This window comes from Nesoenas mayeri, assembly GCF_963082525.1.
Source record: "Nesoenas mayeri genome assembly, chromosome: 3".
NCBI lineage: Eukaryota > Metazoa > Chordata > Aves > Columbiformes > Columbidae > Nesoenas > Nesoenas mayeri.
This window is the reverse complement of record NC_137544.1, coordinates 82,542,785-82,562,644: the sequence shown is the minus strand read 5'-3', so window position 1 is coordinate 82,562,644 and position 19,860 is coordinate 82,542,785. Positions and strand designations below refer to the sequence as shown.

The following is a 19,860-nucleotide window of genomic DNA, read 5'->3' as shown; positions in this document are numbered from 1 at the left end:
CAGACAAAAATATTAATACTATGAACTATGCGGAATGTTTAAGGAACTATTTGCTCTTTGAGGCGTATACACACAATTGCCTCATATTTGCAATTGCTCAGCATCTTTGTACCAAACTTACAACTTTGTCCTAGCATCTCTTTCCACTGACATTCAGAATTCAGATATTTTCCACTGTTTTTTAAAAAAATGTTATCTGTCAACTTTGTATTTAATTTTCTGTTATATATCGCCCTAGCTGTCCAAGCCACAGTAAAACTTTTCTCCAGTGGCTTTTATAAATTCTCAAATTCTTGGTTAAAGTAAACCTCAAGGAGTGAAGAAGCAACTAAAATAAAACTGCAACCTGCCAGACAGCTGCAGACTGTGACTGCTCAGTGACTCAGGTTTTTGAATACTTTCTTGGCAATAATTACATCATTCAGATTTATGTCTTTTTAATAGCTACTTTACACTAAAAAAAAAAAAATCTTTACCCAGGGGTGTTGATTCTGTGAAGCAGGAAAGAATGAAAACAGCCACTGAGACATCAGTTCCACTTCTAAGTGCTCAAGTATGCATGATGAAGGCATTTCTCTGCTATGAGTTTTTTTCCATTGTTTTTTTTTCCTCATGAATAAGCTTGGGGCCATGCTCCGGTGTCTCTGGAGGAAACAGCCTCTTACATTTAGCCCCTGGTTCTACAAACAGTGATTTACATTCTCACCATTAAGTTAGCAAGGCTCACCACATAGGTGACGCTGCGATATACTGCAAAGACACACTTGCAGGTGTGCCATCTGTGACAGGAGCCACAGGTATGCCCTGCCCACAGCAGACAACTCCTGGGGGGAATCAGGGAACCATGGCAGCACTGAAACCCCCGGGCTGGCAGGGACCAGAGGCACCCGCTGCTGTTCAGGAGCTGTGCGAGCTGCTGTGCCCCAGATGTGGGCAACCCACACAGGATCTGTGGCCACCAAACCCAAGGCCGCAGCTTGTACACGCTTAGAGCTGAGGCCAGACCCTGCACACAAAGGCCTCCCTCTCTCCTTCCCTCGCCACCTCCACATGGCGCAGCCGCCATCCAGCCACAGCAGGACCAGCGTTTCCCGCCCGGTGCAGCGCCATGGCCGCTGCTCCGCGGCCACCCCGCTCCCCGCTGCCCAACCGACACGGCCTCGCGCGGGCGCTGGGGCAACCGGCAAGGACCCGTCCTGTCACAGGTGCGGCCCAGGACTACGCGCCCCAGCGTGCACCGCGCCCGGCCCCGCGCGGCGCCCCGGGTAGTGTAGTCCGGGCTGAGAGCAGCAAGGGAGAAGGAGGGAAAAAGCCGCCGCGAGCGGCGACGGCGACTCCCGTTGTCGGCGGGGAGCGGAGCGGGGCGGGACTCCGGCTGGGAGCAGAGGTCTACCTCGCGGGAAGCGGCGGGGAGGCCGCGCTGGGGGTGCCGGTAGGAGGCGGCACCTGGACGCGGCAGCAGCATCACTGCCCGCCCGCCCGCCCGCGAGGAGGAGGAGGCGGGGGAAGCGGAGCTGCCGCGCGCTGCCGCATGTGCCTGGAGCGGAGCGGGAACGGGCAGCGCGAGCCATGGCGGAGCATGGCGCCCCGGCGCCCGCCATCCCCAACGGCGAGTGCGTCTCCCGCGTCCCCGGCAACAAGGTGACCGTCGTGCTGGGGGCCCAGTGGGGCGACGAGGGCAAGGGGAAGGTGGTGGACCTGCTGGCGCAGGACGCCGACATCGTCTGCAGGTGCCAGGTGAGGAGGCGGCCGGGGCACGGGGGAGGCCGCGGGTGTCACCTTGAGGCGGGCGCCCCCGCCGCCGCCCGGCTCCGTGCGGGCACGGACTCTTCCCCGGGGCGTGCGCCTCAGCGCGGGGCCGGGCGGTGCTGCCCGGGGGGGGCGCGGGGCTCCCGCCGCGCAGGGCGGGCTGCGGGGCAGCGAAGCCTTCCCCGGCGGGGCAGCAGCCCGTGGCGAGAGCCCCGCGGCCGGGCTCTGCAGCCCTCCCGCTTCTCCTTTGTCCCCGTCCGGCGCCCGGAGGAGGAGGAGGAGGAGGAGGAAGGCGCCCTGCTCGCCGTCGAGAGCTGCGCGGCAGCGGCGGGAGCGCGGCCGGGGTCGCGTTCCCCCGCCTCAGGCCCGCCGCGCAGTGCTCTTTGTCTGGGGGACGGCGGGAAGGGGCCGCGCTTGGCGGTTCCCGCAGCATCACTGCTGGGAGCGGGCGCTGCGGGGCCGGGAGCCTTTCCCCGGCGGCGGCGTGGCCTAAGCCGCCCGTCAGCGTGATCGCCCTGCCCTGCCCGGGCCGGGCCGGGCTGGGGGTAGTGCTGGGCCCCGGCACCGAACCCGCGCTTACAGGATATACCTAAGGGCATGAATGCTTGTGGTCCGTAGCAACTTAGTCATCGTCAGATGCAAACAGCTTCTAAAAAGCTTGCTTGCCCTTGCTTCAAGATCATCGTTGTGTCAATGAACTCCGGTTTTTCTCTGTTTATTTTTTTTTTCCCTTTTTCTTCTCTGTTGCTTTATGGAGGCTTTATTACAGCAAAAGAGAAAAAAAAAATGATTCTAGCCTGTGAGCATAGTACTCTTAAGTGCCTGCGTTAAACCACCACAGATCTGAGGGGATGTTTTTCTTAACGTTTCTTGTGTAGTAAACCTGTAGAGTGCAACATAATGAACTATGTACGTTTTTTTCTTGAAGTTAAGAGATAACAGCAGCTTAAAATACCTACAGCATGTGCAAATGTCATGTAAGCGTTGTTATCTGTAGGCCTTTGTTGAATGCTCAAATAAATGTGCTCTTAAATAAATATATTTTGGAAGAGCGTACCATTTCCCGTAGAGAACAAACACTGAAGCATTGTATTATCTAATAAGATCTGAATATATAGCTGGTGTTTTCAAAGCCAACTCAGTTGCAAAGTTGACATATCATAAAATTTGTATTTCAGAGGCTTGAATTTTGAAGAAACATATTCTTAAATAGCTGCTTTCACAAATGAATTATTTTTGCCATGTATCTTGTTTTTTGTTCAAAATGAAATGCAATGTGGTGCTGTGGCATGGTTGCCTGGCTTTGTGGGTTATAGAACACAGTGACTCAGTTTGTCCTTTACAACTTCGTTTTTGAAACTTGAAGGGCATCTAGGTGAGCGTGTGTGTTTAATGCTAAGAAGTCTTGGTGGGGTGAGAGAGGCAGATAGTGTATTTTTGTGTGTACATGTTTTAACGTATTGGTTAACTCTTTTGAATGAGTTGAGTAAAGGATCAAGAAAAGGGAAAAATGATGGTGCCATCTCAGGCTTGAATTTCATGTCCGGTTTTGCCATTTCTAACAGTTGTTGCTCCTGCTGAAGGAAGGAGTTTTTCTGCCGCCTTTCTTCCCTTTCCTGTTGATGGCTGTGCTATCTGGGTCTCCTCCCATGCACTGACTCTGGTACTTGAGCACTTCTGTAAGTTGATTTAACTCACCAAAATGATAGGAGACTTATTTTTTGTTGGATGTACTTTCTACCATTTTAGTAAATGAAATTGAGTTTGATTGGCTCAGAGGACCTTGATGAAAAGTGGAGCCCAGGACAGGGTAGGCACAAACAACAGATCCTCAATGAGAGGGGAGAACAGGAATATTCTCTTCCAGTGGTATTGAGCTATTAAATCATCTTGTTATGTATGCAAGCATATTCTTGATGTTTTTGTTACTGCTGTTTGTGCTTTTCCTAGTGGTACAAGTCCAGAAAGAAGGATTGTAACACAATCTGCCCCTTGCTTATATCAGCTTTCTGTAATCCGAGCTTCTGATTCTTATTTCACCATTATACTTTTATTCATTCTAGGATGGTTCGTCATGCTACAGAGTTGCTAGAATACCTGTGGATGCGATCAAATAATTCTAGCGTGTTTTTACGAGAAAGTTATTAGTACGATTGTTTTCTTGGAGGACTTGGGAGGTTGTTGTAGCAGGTCTGATGTGTCTTGGAAACTTGCATTATATTTGCAGTGAAACACTCTAGTGTGGCTTTCATATCACTGTCCCTGGTTCTGTGCAGATGCGAGGCATAAAAATGGTACTGTCCCAGAAGCGAGAGCAGGCTATCACTTAATTTTACAATGCCTGTAAAGGCATTGCAAGGAGGTGTACTCTGAAATCTATGGCCATACATTTTTGTCTCCTAGGTAGCGGGTGTCCTAATGGCTTCAGTCACTTGTTTGACTATCTGACTGTGGCATCTGGAACCAGATGCTGACTTAAGTACAAGTAGGTGAATGAGAGTGTCAGGAAATAAGTTAAATTACGATTCTACTTCTTCTAAGTAATGCGCCCCCCACCCCCTGAGTATTTTATCTTGGGTTTAGAGATTGTTAAAATGAGTCTTGTGCTCAGAGCAAGGGAATGGTATTTTCAGGAGACAGATTGATAGATTCACATTTATCAGAAGTAGTATTATGGTTTCAAAACCAATTGTTTGAAGGGACTGAATTAAAGTACATCCTGGGGCTGCGTGTTATTTGGCTGCTTAATGCAACTGAACGGGTGGCTGTGATAGTTTTGTGAGGGCACTGCTGGTACAGAGGGTTCAGATGCAGTTAATACATACATATCTACATTACTGGCAAAATATGTACTTGTTCTTGCACTGCTAAATTTTAATTAGTCTTCATTTACCTCTGGGAGGTATTTGCTAAAATTATACTATTGGGAAAATAAATGCATTGGTGAGACTTTTGTACTCAAACCTGCATCTGTTCTTCAGTGGCTTACAGAGCAAAGTCTGTGTACCTGCTGTCTTGTAAATCATAGTCCAGACAGTAAAACAGAGGAAGAATTGGTTTGAGATTCATTGCCAGAAAAACTGTGCTTTTGTGGTTTTTGATTGACGCAGTTTCCTCTTAGTAAGCAGCTAGCCTTGCTGTCAAACCTGGCAGTTTTCAAAAGTATACATTGTATTTTTGTCAGTTCCATGGGTAATGGAAAACTAAAGAAAAACATTTCTTGTTTTGATTAAGGGACTTCCTACCATTGCAGAGTGCAACCAAATTAGGGAATCTAACTACCAGAGCTTCATTTGTTAGTAGATACGGGAATTGCAAATTAATGCAAGCAAATTATTTTAGCTAATCATTTTATCAAAACAAATACAGTACCAAAATATGCTATGTCTCTCTTCTGCTAACACCACCCGCCCCACCCAATCTACCACTGTATGCGGTACAACAGAAAAATGTAGTCATGCATTTTGGAGGGCGTGATTCTGTTCTCATTTACTCACCAAAATTTTGGTCACTTCTTGCTCTTACTATTGGAGGTAGCTTATTCATTAAAAGTATATAATTCACACAGATGAATAAGATTTCTAAGTCTTCAAATTATTTTCAAGCCATGCTCCCAATGCTAAACAATCCTATTTTCCTGCTTCCTCAGTTATATTGTACACCTTGTTGCTACTTCAAAACAGAATTGCAGCTTCTGCACAGATCTTAGCTGATTCCACCATGGACTGCTTGTGACTCTGCCTGCTGTGGGGTCACACGATTCCTACTCCTCAGCTGCTAAGGCGTGGTTATTGCAATGTATGGGGTCTTCCTATTCCCTTTTCCTCCGCCCAAACAACAGTGTGTACAGTGACTCCACCACTGATCACTTGCTATGTGGCAATTACAGTGCAGCAATTAGTAGAGAAGTTTTCAATGTGCACATTCTTGGGGTTAAGCAGTTACCGTTGACCAGCTGATAACTGCCGACTGAAGTCCTCAGAGCAGTGCTGCCTAATACCTCCATATCACTAGTCTGTATATAGCTACCTTATTTTATTTGTTTTGTAACTGGAATTTTCTTATTTTCCATTCACCAAGTCTACTTTTTTTCTTTTTCTAAATATTCTAATTTGAAAAGGTGTTTTGGTCTAGAGCCTTTGCAGGGCAGGCAGAACTAGGAATTTTATAATCAGTAGCTATAGCTATTAGTGCTTTTTTAGCTGCTCATGCAGCCGATAAGTGATGTCTAGCTAGAGCGCTCTCTCTCTCTCTTTTTTTTTTTTTTTTTTTTTTTTTAAGTTCTGGGTGCACTTTTGGACCTTGTAGCAGTTGGCAGCAGGCCAGTGATGTGCTCTGGTGAGGAAGGAGAGGTCAGAAAAATGAGTTCTTTGGCTTGCTCCATCAGTGAGTCATATGCTTTACAGACCTGCATTAGAGCATCACTGCCGGATGATCTCTTGTTATTGTAAACAATCACACAATGTCTAAGTTATTTCAAATAGAAGAACAGTTGAAACCTGATTTTCCAGTTCATAAACGTTGTACCGTTAACAAAGGAGATCTTAATAGAACTAAAGAACAAATTACACCTTGATCTACTGGTTTCTTGTTCTTTTAATCTTACTGTTAACTACAAAAGCTTACTGTGTTGAGTTGGTTAAGATGCAGTAGTCTATAGCAGTTCATCAAGCTTTCAAATATTTTTTTTTATTTCTGCTGTACTGCTCCACACATTTTGGAGGTGTTATCTGTAAAGATTCCCAAAATCACTTTTTGTTTGTCATGTCTTTCTTAAATATTCTTGCGAAATGTAGCAATGATCAATGGGGCTTTGTGCACTGAAGCAACGTAGTGCTAGACCACTCTTTGCTTTCAACATTTTTCTTGTGCCTTGTCTGCCTGCCTCACTTGATCTCCTTTAACTCTGAAGGATAGATTGGTCTTTATTCTGGACTTGGATAATGAGTCCTTTTCCCTACCCAACATATGTAGGCATTGCAGCAGTATAAGATTTTGCAGTTCAGGTGACACTAAGCCCGAATCAACTCTAGAGTCTTTTTGAATAATGCCTTTCAATAGCACTTCCTCAGAGCAAGTTCTGTCACTATAGAGAAAGGTATGGAGTTTTTTTGAGATTAATAGACTTAAGTTAATGTTCTCTTTCATTTGGTAGGAGAAAACAGGTGAGTAGGTAAAACATCTTGTGCTTATTCTGTCATATTCTGCCTCAAACCACACTCTTCATCTTGTTCTGGTGCAACAATTCGTGGACTACACATTCAAAAATTTCTCAAGTCTAGCCAAAGAAACTCTTATTAAGTGTATAACATGGTGATTCCTTCAACTAGGTTTAGACTTCACAAACATGAATGGATTGTCAAGGAAGAAAACTGCTAGCTGACAGATGTTGTTTATACTGGAATCCAGGAGCAGGTTATATAGTAGAGTTGGTTGGCTGCTAATTGTTGGGGACAGAAAAGAGCAGAAAGCATGAAATTAATCACAAAATCTGGGCTGTGAGAGAACTAATTAGTTACCAAAACCTATTTTTGTTTTTATTTTTTTTTTAAGGGGGATGATTTGCAATCCGAAGTTCAAAATAGATTTTTTGCAATATGTATTGAAGTGAGAAGCAAATAGCCTAGTAATTGCAAAGCTATGTGTAGTTAGGGTGTATCATAGGGGTTCAGATGTTCCTCTTTGTTAGACTGATCATCTTTTTAAAGGTGTATTCAGCATTCCTAGAGTCCGATTGTGGCAAGAAGGAGCCTTTCTTACCTTTCTTGTAAGTAATAGGATCTAGCTTTCTTGATGTATTTTAAACTTTTCATCTAAGAGTTAAATGAAAATGTTTACGACCATGTGATGCCAAAGCAACATTGACTTATTTCTTGCCCAACTTGGCAGTCACTTGTATAGCTAGCTCAGAAACAACAGTGGTTGCCCTGAGCTAAAAATGAACGCTGGAATGTGGTAGCAATAAAAGTAAACTGTAGAAAAAATTATGCACACATGCATCTGATGGGGAGAGTTGAAAGGAGTGTATGGCTTCTTCCTTAGTGTAGTATAAGATAACATCTCTTTAAACTAGACAACTAATTTCTTTTCTAGAGGAGATAACTTGAAAGACTTCTTTGCTGTACCCTGAGGCATCATATTTTTGAAATAGACAACTTGGCACAATCACATCGTAAGAAAAGGCAGTGATTGTCATCATAGACTTTTTGGGTAGATACTGCTCTTAAATGCATATGTCAGTACTTCAGAGCTGCTTTAAATACTTCTGTATTTAGTATCACTATAGAGAGCCATTTACACTATGCTTTTAATAGTAATTTTAGTCTGCTTTTCTAAGAAATCTCTTCTGCCCTATGCACCTCTACTGTTAGGTAAAGTTGCAGTAATGTGGACCAGTCTCAGCAGTTCTGAGGGTGTTGCTATAGGCGAGGCATCAGGGTATGAACTGCTTTCTTGTCTTGATGTGTTCAAACAGGATTTAACTATTCTGATGACTATACTAACATCTCGTTTGCCCTTGACTAATAAAGATATGCTTTGAAAATAAAATACTATTTTCAACTTATGTAGTTCTAAAATGGAGAAAGACATGCTGTTGTACCTCCATCTTAGTTTCAAATGCATTATTTTCTGTGGTTCTGGAGTGATTTCTTACTTGCATGTTCTACTAATGTATGTACACATGCCTCATACTTAAGCATATGCTTCCTTGGCTAGCACACATAGCACACATTTTCTCTTGGTCTTTGTGTTGTTCACAAAGTTTTTAAGAAGGAGAGAATGTCTTATTGTCTTTTTTTTTTTTTCCTTTTTTCTTTTGGTCAGAGGGGTAAGTTTGTAAGGTCACTTTCGGTTTATGAATGAGCAACTCTGCTTTCCTTTTTGGTCTTGCTGATTACCCAAGTTGGTACATATTAGGCTGCACTTTTTTCAAAAAAAAGCAAGAGAAAACCCTGAAGTCTGAAGGCAGAATGAATTAAGGATTAAGAGGGTCTTTCAGGGAATGATGGATGTATTAAGTGTGTATATTTTTCCTGGAAGAGTCCCATGTTCCAGAAAAATGGAAGGATTGCAGATCCTTCTCCCTTAAACTGGAAGGACAAGCACTCAGGTCCTTTGTGTGCTTTTTCAGGTAAATCAGTGAGATTGGCTGCATATAAAACATACTGGAGTTTGTAACTCCCAATTTGATTTTTTTTTTAATTTAAAACTTTTATGTCCTTGGTAAACATTAATGTTGTTGAAGTATATTTATGGAAAGCCAAATAAATTATTCTAGAATAAATTGCTTCTTAGGAAGCATTTTGGTCCTATCTTCCTATTTAGCAAAACCCAAACCAAAACCCCAGGTAATGGTGATTTCAACTTCACTGTTTTGTTAGCTGAATTTTGGTAGTGGCTGGTTAAGCACCGTAAACTTGAAGTCTTACCTGATAAACTTTCTTGAGCCATTTTAATCCAGCAATAAAGTAGTGTTTTTGTCAAAAAAAACAATCTCTCTTTAATTCTGACAATAAAGGTAATGATGCAAAAAGGTTCCTGAAGTAGTCATCAGTTAGACTTTCTGAAGACATGCATAATCATTACTATTTTGTGAAATTAACTTCATTAAATTATTGAGACTCTGCCATAACTCCAAGAAAGATTGGTCCTTATTTGTCCAGTGAATCAGCTCACTACATGGATGTTCCTTGGGGAGCTTTTGCCTCGTACAGCAGTGCAATTCTAGAAGAAAAGTTGCTGTTAAATATTATGATGAATGCTCCTTCTCCATGCTTTATACATAATTCGGAGGTTCCTCTGCATGGACCCAATATAACAAGCTAAAGAACTCTCATGGTATGTGAAGGTTTGAAGTCGGAAGACTAGTCTTGCTTTGGAGTTTTTCATACATTCTTTTGAGTTTACCAGTTTGGTTCCAGAACACACTTTTCTAAGAGTTATACTTCTAAAAATTGGTTCAGTCTTTAGAGCTATAAGTAAAAAAGATACAACATAACTCAGCTACCTGGCTGCAGGTTTAATGTTGTTGCTAGTTCTATTCAGTTCTTTAACCAAAGTACTTTAGCTGGTAGTTAAGATATTTAAAAGCTACAGAATGCAAGAGAAATAAGCCACTAAGCCAATAAGACAGTAATAAGTGCTGAAAATGATTTACCTTAAAATTACCATACATGTCCTATTAGAAATACGGCTCAGTCAGTATGTTTAAAATGCAGTCCTCTTTGATACTATTGATGAGTCTTCAGTATGTTTTCCAGTAATACTGTCACAACAATGGTATGGTATTGTGGGAACTGGCATGTTTGGGGGCATGTGTGTATTGTTTGGGGTCAATATTGCCTTCTAGTGCTTTGATAGTGGTTTTTGACTAGCAGGAGTCTCTTGTTTGATTTATTGAAATTTCAAATTTGTTTCTGGTAAAATGTCAACTAGCAGATAATTTTTTTTTTTTTTTTTTTTTTTTTTTTCCCCTTCCGAATTAGTATTTTCAGTCACTCAAAGCTATTGCAAAAGGGGTGTTTCCTAGGAAAGTTTATCAGACAGCCCCTGGATGTGCAGTACTAGCAGATGCTTTTGTTATCTTATGCCCCTTGTGTGCACATGTAACTGATTTTGTTCACATTTGCCAGGGTAGGTATGTTTTGGAATAGTATCTTATTTTGTATGTAGTACTGACCAACCCATCTAAATTGGATATATGGATACAGATCCTTGGATGTGGTGCTTACACTGAGAAGGATTTTTAGGCTACCGAATCTTCTTTAGCAAGCTGAAGGAAAAACCCTGTTTTTTTGTTTGCTTTAATAGAAAATGATGATATCTCTGAGCAGTTTACCACCGTAAAAGGAATATTTCAAAAGTGGTATTTCATAGGGGGTGTTTTTTGGAATGAGGCTTTTAGAAAGCAGGTAAACATGGGGTTTCGTTACCAGGATTGCTGTCATTCTAACAGCCCTTGTGTGATAATTTGTTTATTAGTCTGCACCTCTCTGTCAGAGTCCTGTGTACTTAGCTGTTCTACATGTTTAATAACTTTGGTATTTCAAGGTTACCAGCTAGTGGTCAGGGATAATATACTTTTTCAAGGAAGTGATTTAAGCATACTGCACCAGTAAAATTAGAATAATGCCTATTTAAAAAGCTTATGCATTTAGTTATCTCACAAAATAGGTTTTACTTAAAGTATTAGAGATTGGGTAATGATCTTGTGCCTGATCTTACTTTCACTATTTCGCTTAATGACTTAAAATACTCTAAAATAATAGTATAATTTAGTAGCATCAGGATCACAAAAGCAGAAAGAAGGCTACTGTGTCTTGATATGATTTTAAATTGTTCATCCATCATGGAGCATCAAACTAAGAAGTCCCTAAACTAAACTCATATACTGAAATGCATAGGTTCATGCTTCTTGTTCATGATGACTTTCACACTGCATCTCCAAATAAATGGAAAAACATTTTTTTATTCCAATGCGACTGACATTTTAGAGCATGAAACAACAGCCCAAACAAAATAAAGAACCCACGACAAAAGAATAACTGAACAAATCCCCCTAAACCCAAAACAACATCTCTTTAAATAAAGAGTACTGGGAAGCTTTCTTGGCTGAGGTGGTTTTGTGTTTTGTTTCTTTTTGTACCAAGGGTAAACCAGCTATTTCTAAGATGCCCAACTTCATAATGAATTGTTTGAATTGATATTGTTGGGCGAAAAAATAGGTGTTTGGTTCTCCCTTTGAGCCAGCTCCTGTTTTCCCCTGTTATCAGCACAAATGTTCAGTGTCACCTGGTGGCAGTAACTCCTTCAGCGTTGCTCACAGCAACTGGTAATCTTGAAACTGGAAACTGAGTCCAGCCGAGAAACCAACCATACTGACTTTGGTGTGTTGTTTCAAAATCTTGAGGAACAGCAACAGTAAGCCTAGTTATTGACTACAGGGAAAAGTGACAAGTTAAGGAAGGACAGCATTGTATTTTTATTACTTTGTATTACAAAGTTCCTGCTCCTGGTAGTTGAGACTTTGGAGAAATTCAATTAGAGAGACAATTTAACATCGTAATTTGGGAAAGTTGTGGGCTCCTGAAAGGGGGCCTGATCCCTTGGTCACCAAAGAATCCTTAGGGAGAGGGGAGAGAACTGATCCAAATACTGTGGTGAAAGATACGAGGAGAAAAAATAGTTCAAGAAAAGGAGAAAGGTGTATTCCAGACTGAGGACATCTTTTGGTCTTGGTGCATACTTGGCCTTTCTGTCTGTGTTGGGCCAAGATAGGTGTTTCAGTTTTCACATGGCTGGGAGTTGAGCCAAGATAGGTGTTTCAGTTTTCACATGGCTGGGACAGAACTCCTCTAGTTTGGGTGCCTAGAAGGTTACTGAGATATGGTAGACTGATTAACCATATTTAATTTAGAATATTGCCAGCCTCAAGAAATGGTGTGTACCTCTTAATTTCCCTCTGACAAAAGCTCTATACAATGTATTGAAGGTCATTTGAGGATGAACTTTGTCTAATTAACAGTGAAAATAAATTCCACAGTTAGATCTCCATTAATAATGTGTAAACATTTGAATCAAAAGAGTATTAGCTTGAATGACATAACTTGTCCTATTTGGTTTAGCGTAATGAGGGAGGAGTGAGAAATCTAGATAGAAAGCACTGAAGCCAGGAGTGACTTTATCAGTTTATACCTTGAATTATGCCCAGAGGCAATAGTTGCCCACAGTATGGAGATGTTGGCATTATCATCAATTTCTGGAGGAGGAAAAAAAAAAACCCAACCAAACAGGAAAACCACCAACAAACAAACACTGCACCCCAAACAAACAAAACCCGAAACAAAACAAAAAACCCCAAACAAAAAAACCAAACTCCATAATGTAACAACAACCCAGCCCTCCACACCAACACCATTAGAACTCTGAGTTTATGTTTCTGTAATTTGAATTGTTTACCAAACCTGTGTTGTGCAATTTCTGAGCGTGCAACATGTGTGCACTTTACTGATAGTGCAGTGTGAACCATTCTTTTAATATATTACAGTTACTAACAGTGTAACTATACACTTGCACTTCTGCAGTTATGGTAGAGTTTACCTGTAAATCAACAGCAGAATTTTGAAAACTGAATTAATGAAATGCTGTTGTTTTAATGCCGTCCTAAAATATGGTTTGAAATTTAAAATATTTTTCAAAATGACATATTTTGACAGAATGACATCCAAAGTAGGATGGGTACTGGCTTAATATTCTACCAGACAGCTGCTATCAATAGCACTTCTGGGATTTAATCTTTTCATGTCGTAGGCATCATCATATTATAAACAAATAAATTCTGAGAATCAAATTTGAGTCTAATCTGAAAACAAGCATTTGGAAATCTTGAAGTATTAGTATGGCCTAAGAAGTTTGTTCAGATGGCGATTCATCACACATAATGTCAAGTTTTCTACTTTAGTCCCTAGCAAAATCCTTTAAATTATAACTGCTCACAGTAAACATGCAGAAGTATATATAACGAGCTTGCTTCTAGATGAAGTGTGAGCTGTGTTGTGCATGTACTTCAGGATTTAAAGGCTAAAATGCCATTTTTATTCTATTAGCTATGGGGTATTTTCCAATGAGCATGGAAACAACTGTGCTGGTTTGACTGAACATGGATTTTTCATGCAGTTAGAAACCTTTCTTTTCCATAGCTAGCATGCTCATTATTTGGACTTAGTTTGAGAACAAGCAGATAACACCCCAGGACAGAGCTAATGTTTTTATTTGCTCTGATCTGAGAGCCAAGGACATTCTGAGCACCCTGCTTACCCTGCTTACAGGTGTTGAGGAAGGGGGCACAGAGATGAGTGAGAGCTTGACTGACATCCAGACTGATCAATAAGAGTATTCCAGCCCATTGCCGTCATGCTTCAGATTTAAGAGTGGGGCTTCTGGTTTCTTGCCCCTTTTTCTCTTCCTCTGCTATCTTGCTCTCTCTGGGGCACAGTTGGGGGCATACAGTCGGGACATTTAGCTCAGCCTTTTGCCATCCTGCAGAGGCCTCTGGGCTTTTCTGCCTTTTCCCGCTTCTCTCTCTCTTAGATCAGCTCTTTGGACCAGGTGTGGCTGTCTGGGACTGGCTGATCAGTTGTGGATGGAGTTCGTTTGGAATCGCCTTGAGTATCTTTTATTTCTATTATATATATATGTATATATATTTATATACATTTACTAGTAGTGTATTAGTATTTTGTTATTTTATTAAACTGTGTTTATCTCAATCCAAGTTTCTCCCTTCCCTTTTGAATCTCATGGTTGTATTGCTAGCTCAGGTTAAACCACAGCAACAACACACTTTGGCATTACTCAGCAATGCAAGGGGGAAATCTTGACACCAACAAAAAACAGCAGCTATGTTCTCATGATTAACGGAGTCTGAGTCTGCATGCTGTACGCCTTACTCAGGTAGACACGACTGCTGAACTTTTAAGTTACCACATCTGAATGGTACCAGTAGATTGGCAAACTTTGAGACTAAGACTTTATTGTTAATCGTGATCTAATCTCTACAATGGCTGATTTTTCTTTCTCTTTATTTGACATTTATGATTCTAGAAAATGTTTTTTAAAAAAAAAAAAAGTTGAGAAGGAAAACATGAAATTAAATAATCCAGTTAGTAGGAGATTTCAAATGAACAGTTATTTACTAATCTCAGTGTTGCTTATGGGCTAGTCCAGTTCATTTGTGCTGCAGTGGGAGAGTTTGGACTCATCTTTGCATTTGTGAATTACTGCTACCTCAGTACTTCAGTGTTGTACTTAGATCTATTTATTGAATTTTCATTTAAAGCACTTTAGTGCTCATGTAAAATTTGTCTAGGCTGATATTACCAGTGGATCTAATAGAAAGGAATAATTAGAAGTAATCTGACAAGAAAGAAGATAACTGCCCCTTCCAGCAGATGTACTTGACTGTAAATGCTAACGCAGTACGTATCGGTTCTTTCTTCCCCAAGAAAGGTGGTGTTTCAGTTCTCAAACACTGAGTAGAAAACTGTCCTGGTTTTGGCTGGGATAGAGTTAGTTTTCTTCCTAGTAAATGGTATAGTGGTGTGTTTCGGATGTAGTATAAGAACGTTGATGATATACTTATGGTTTGGTTGTTGCTGAGCAATGTTTGTACCAAGTCAAGGACTTCTCAGCATGGAGGCTGGAGATGCACAGGAAGCTGAGAGGGGGCACAGCCAGCACAGCGGACTTAAACTGACCAAAGGGATATTCCATACCATGTGACATTCTGCTTAGTATATACACTAGGGAAAAGTTAGCCAGGGGACCACTGCTCAGGAACTGGCTGGATAACTGTTGATGCGTGGTGAGCAACTACATTGGGCATCCCTTGTTTTATATATTCTTTTGTTGTTATTATTACCATTGTTGTTGTTATTTCCTTTTCTGTCTTTTTAAACTGTCTTTATCCTAACTCACGAGGTTTACCTTTTTTTTTTTTTTTTTATGATTCTGTCCCCCATCCCACTGAGGGAGGAGTAGTGAGTGAATGGCTGTGTGTGGTATTTAGTATTTAGCTGCCTGCCAGGTCAAACTACAACAAAAAAGATGTCTTTACTTACTAAAAAAAACCTCGTATATTTTATGTATGTGTGTAACTTAGTAGTTCTTAGAATATTATCTAGTTTTGGAGTAACTTGTGGTAGCTCAGGAATATCATCATTGCATTTCAAAAATAGATGTAAATTACATCTACCTGCTAATGTAGCTAGTTAACATCCTTTTAAATAAATAAAAAAAACCTGTAGAGTTGGTAGACTGCTAAATAATCCTTCTTAACAGCTACTGTTGAGTAGAAAGGATGCGAGGAGGAAAGTTATTATTGAATATTTATTATTTTCTTAAAATAATCAAGTCTAAAGGCTTGCTTTATTTATACATTCAATATGTTTCCTGTGTTGTGAATCAAAAATTTGGCATTCTCTGATTCAGTCAGATCATTTGCAGTGAAAACTATCTGCATTGAGAAATCTTTACAACTTCTTTCAGGTACTGTTGGCTACCTGGAAAAACTCTACATTACTAAATCATTTAAACTTTTCTTAAATTTCTTTGTTGGGTTAAGGCTTTTAAGTCTTCCCTTTATTTCCTAAAGAGGTGGAGAAGCTGTAAGTCCTCAAATAAATAATGCTAAAATTTCAAGAATTTTCATTGCTAACTGCACTGAGATTAGGCTTTTACCTGTGGTGTGTGTGTTTATATACTGGCACAAATGTTTGATATCTAAGAACATTCTTTGTTTGTAATGTCAGATATAAGGCTTTATGTATTGCATTCATGCTTTGTAAATGTTGTAGAAGTAGTGAGTAGCTGTTGAGTCCATTGCTTAGAAAAGATTTTCTGTGATATATTATTCTGAAATATTTCAGATTTATAATTCTATCGATTACTATTTCATATAGTTTCTTTTTTCCTCTTTTCATATAATGCCTTTCTTCAGTTTATCTTGTGCTGAAAGAAGGCTTAGATTAAAAGTCTTTCCTTTAAGACTTTCTTTCTATGGAGCAGTTTGTTTATTTCTCGTGCAAGGTGCATGTAAAGGATGCTCCTGCAGTTATGACAAACAGAACCATTTTGTACGTGAACTTGTCTTGCACAAATGACTTGGTCACAAGAGAGTGTAAGCTTATTTTCAGAAGTACAACAAACAAGAACTGGGAATATTTGGTAACTGTTTTGTAATCATCTTAGTTTCTTAAGCCTATCTTGAACCTCTCTCAGACTTGGTCACAGGCTTCTTTTTGTATTTTAGACGTATTTCACAGTTTAACAAATCTCTTAATACTCTGTGATAATGAAAAAATCTAGAAATGTTAAGTGTTAGTTTGACGTAAATAATTTCCGGCAACTTATGAAACCACAATCATCTTAGTTGCTGCTAGACTCACTCCCTAACAGCAGGTTTCAAATACGAATGACTTGTACTAGTACAGACCTCTCATTGCTGAGGAGATATAGAATGAAGAAGTTAACTTTCCTGGTTACTGTTAATAGAAAAACACTCATAATACTGAACTCAGCATTCAGAAAAGCAAGTCTGCATGTTGCCAGACAGCTAGACTTCTCTTTCCCAATAACTATATGGTTTTATATACTCCATTTAACTGGTGACTTTTTTTTGATTTGCTAAGGTTGCAGTTTCACTTTTAATACTTACTCTCCATAACTGCAATAGAAATCTAGTAAAACTGATGATGGCTTTTATAAATATTTGCATGTTCTACAACATTTATGCTTCTCTCCACTAATTTAAAAAAAAACATTTTAATCTTATCTCAAGTTTTAGTACCTTTGATGAACCAAAATACTGAAGTCTATATGACAGATAGTACTGATGTAAAAATTGTCAAGTTTGACAAAACAGGTTTGGCTGATTTCCTAGAAGAAGGAGATCTCTGAAAGATCTTTTGTCAGTAACAGAAATTAAAGCTGCAGAATTGGAGCCGGAACCAGTTTATTCCATCTCTATACTGCGCGTTCATTTGTCTTTAGTATCAAAAACTATTAACACTTTTTTCCTCCACACAGGGAGGCAATAATGCAGGGCATACAGTTGTTGTGGATTCTGTGGAGTATGACTTTCATCTTCTGCCAAGTGGGATCATCAATCCAAAAGTCACTGCATTCATTGGTAAGTGTGACATCTCTGAAAAAATATACAATACTGTAGTTACAGACTTATGATGTATTAAAATAACAAACTATATCTGAGGACATAGAGGATCAGGATTTTTCTTCCTCAGATTTTCATAGGCCTGACCTGCTCTACTGTCTTCTTAAAATTGTCTTAACTCAGTTCTGAAGTTTGGGTTATAGAGGCATCTTTTATTGTCTTGGATAGTTCACCTTTGTATTTGTCCTATTAATGCAAACAGCTAGCTGCCCAGCATATCTTCATTCTCCCATTCCCTCTTATTTTCACCACCAGTTATTTCTTTTATTATCAGAATTCTTCCTCTCTGTTTTAATGTTCAGCCCTGCTAAGTAACTACCAGTACCTTTTGAAACATACATTTTTTTTTCCCTCCTTTTTCTGTTGGATTGTGAAATGAATGCTGACTCCAAAAGATTTCTGCACTATATAGTTCTCACCAAGAAGTCCTCAGGAGAGAACATTAGAAGGTTTAGGGCAGTGGCAGTATTGTGTGATGTCAGGATCAATGATTTGTTTGCTTCCTGAAAGGGGATTTAGATTGTCCTGTCCATTGTCACTACAAGATTGCTTAACCCCTCCTCATGAAATCCAGTTTCCAATCCTATGTTTTGTTTTGTTTTTCTCTTTGGATTGCTTGTATGACCAACCTACTTAATAATGCTGTGTAGCCTTTAAAATTTCCTTTGAAGCATGAAAGTAAATTTAAAGCAGGTCTGCACAGTGTTGTAGCTATGCATGTGCTTGTGCACTGTTTCACAAATCAGGTCAGTCTCTGGGTCACTGAAGGCCATGACCTATCAGCATTTCAATCCTGCTTTTTTGATATTCAGAACTCCTGTCCCTTACATTCTGTACTTCTCCAAATCAGGACTCTGTTGCCATGCTCTTCCTGTCACTTCTTCCTGCAAATCTCATTGCTTTGAGCCTGTAGTCTTGTCTCTCAGCTTGGTACACATGCCAAGAGTAAGTGGTCCTTGGCCATTTGCTAAACAGCATAGTGCCTAAAGAGCCTCTGACACTAGTTAACTTGCCTCATAAACAGTGCTTGCTGAATTCTTGGGTCCAGCTTGGTAGTGACTGTATGCTCACAGTCAGCATTAACTCTTTACTTGATGGGAATTGGTGGTTAAGTGCCTCTTTTCAGTTGTTATTTTGTGACTTGATAGTGGGATAGTTTTGGATCACCTTGCCCTGCCTAACACTTCTGCAGAAATTGATCTGATGGACATGGAAATAGATTCCCCATGGTGAAGGGAAGGTTGAGATGTTAACTGTTTATAGTTGTGAAGGCTGTGGCAGATGATACTCCTTTTCTTCTATTTTGATGTATTACTGTATTATATTTCTTTAAAAGGTTATTGCTTGTAAACAGTAAGAAAAGAATGCTCACTTGCCATGTTTTGTTTGGTGGACTCAAGGTTGAGTAGCAAAGACCCCCATCCATTAAAAATACAGTACACAGGAGAGAGCTTTTTACAAGTCCTCTTGTATCTGCCCTGTCTTGGTCTTGTCTGTTTTGAAGTTTGTTCCAGCTTCTTCTAGGTCTGCCTTGTGTTTAAAATCTCTTTTGAAAAAAAAGAAAATCTGACTTAGGATTCCATTGAAAGGGCTTATAGCTTAAAAAAAAAAAACAAACACAAGGGCAAGGGCAAAATGACTGGATTATTGTAATAGATTATTAGTATTGATTAGAACTGTACCATGAAGATTATCGTGAAGAAGTCTTAAATACTTTGTATTTTGGTGTTTAGAATGCTTTTATCTATGTGAAATCAGGTGACATGCAAAGAGTTTCAAATGGCAAGTCCCTTCATTCTTTAGCTAGATGTTATCATACCGATAGCTTTGGCTCTGCTGATCTGATGGCTTGTATAACCTTAACATGGTTCAGTTTTGCGATATGGAAGTGCCTATTAAGACTCAGTGATGCTGGTTAATTGTATGAGCTGGTAGTTTCTTTCTGAGCAATGTGACAGCTGTAGGAGAGAGAGTTTGCTTTTGATAAGGCTTTTTCCTCTGTTATTTTTTGATAGGCTGTTAACAATACCAACTCTATATACATAATATTGTGTCTATTTACAGCAGAAGAGTGCCTGAGGGGATGCTAGTGTTTATAATGAGGATAGAAATGTGCTTTTAGAAAACAATAGGGTTATTAAAATGAAGTACAAAGAGGGAAGTTAATTTTAGTTATGAAGAAGAGGAAGTTACATTCCGGTCTGTCCCACAATGCTGTTACTGTTTCTCCTGATCTAAATTATAAGTTTGAGTTTGTTAAAAAAATTCCATATATGTAGTTAGAAACACATCCCTTAGGTGTAAATCAGTCTCCTACAGAGGAATTCCTGAGAATAAAAATTGTAACATCTTGAAAGTTTAAAAACTTAACAAAAATACTC

General features: G+C 40.0%; 1 protein-coding gene across 2 annotated transcripts in view; it reads left to right on the top strand.

Annotated features, from left to right (window-relative positions):
* Nucleotides 1-1,295: 1,295 nt before the first annotated feature.
* Nucleotides 1,296-19,860, top strand: part of ADSS2 (adenylosuccinate synthase 2) — a 36,044-nt gene continuing 17,479 nt past the window's right edge. Inside the window, exons 1-2 of one of the 2 annotated variants that reach the window (XM_080341690.1) lie at nucleotides 1,296-1,737; nucleotides 17,335-17,437. In XM_080341690.1, the coding sequence (XP_080197816.1) occupies nucleotides 1,570-1,737; nucleotides 17,335-17,437 (271 nt within the window). In that variant the 5' untranslated portion in view covers nucleotides 1,296-1,569. The remainder of the gene's footprint in view (nucleotides 1,738-17,334; nucleotides 17,438-19,860) is intronic. The other variant, XM_080341692.1, reaches the window with a different exon arrangement.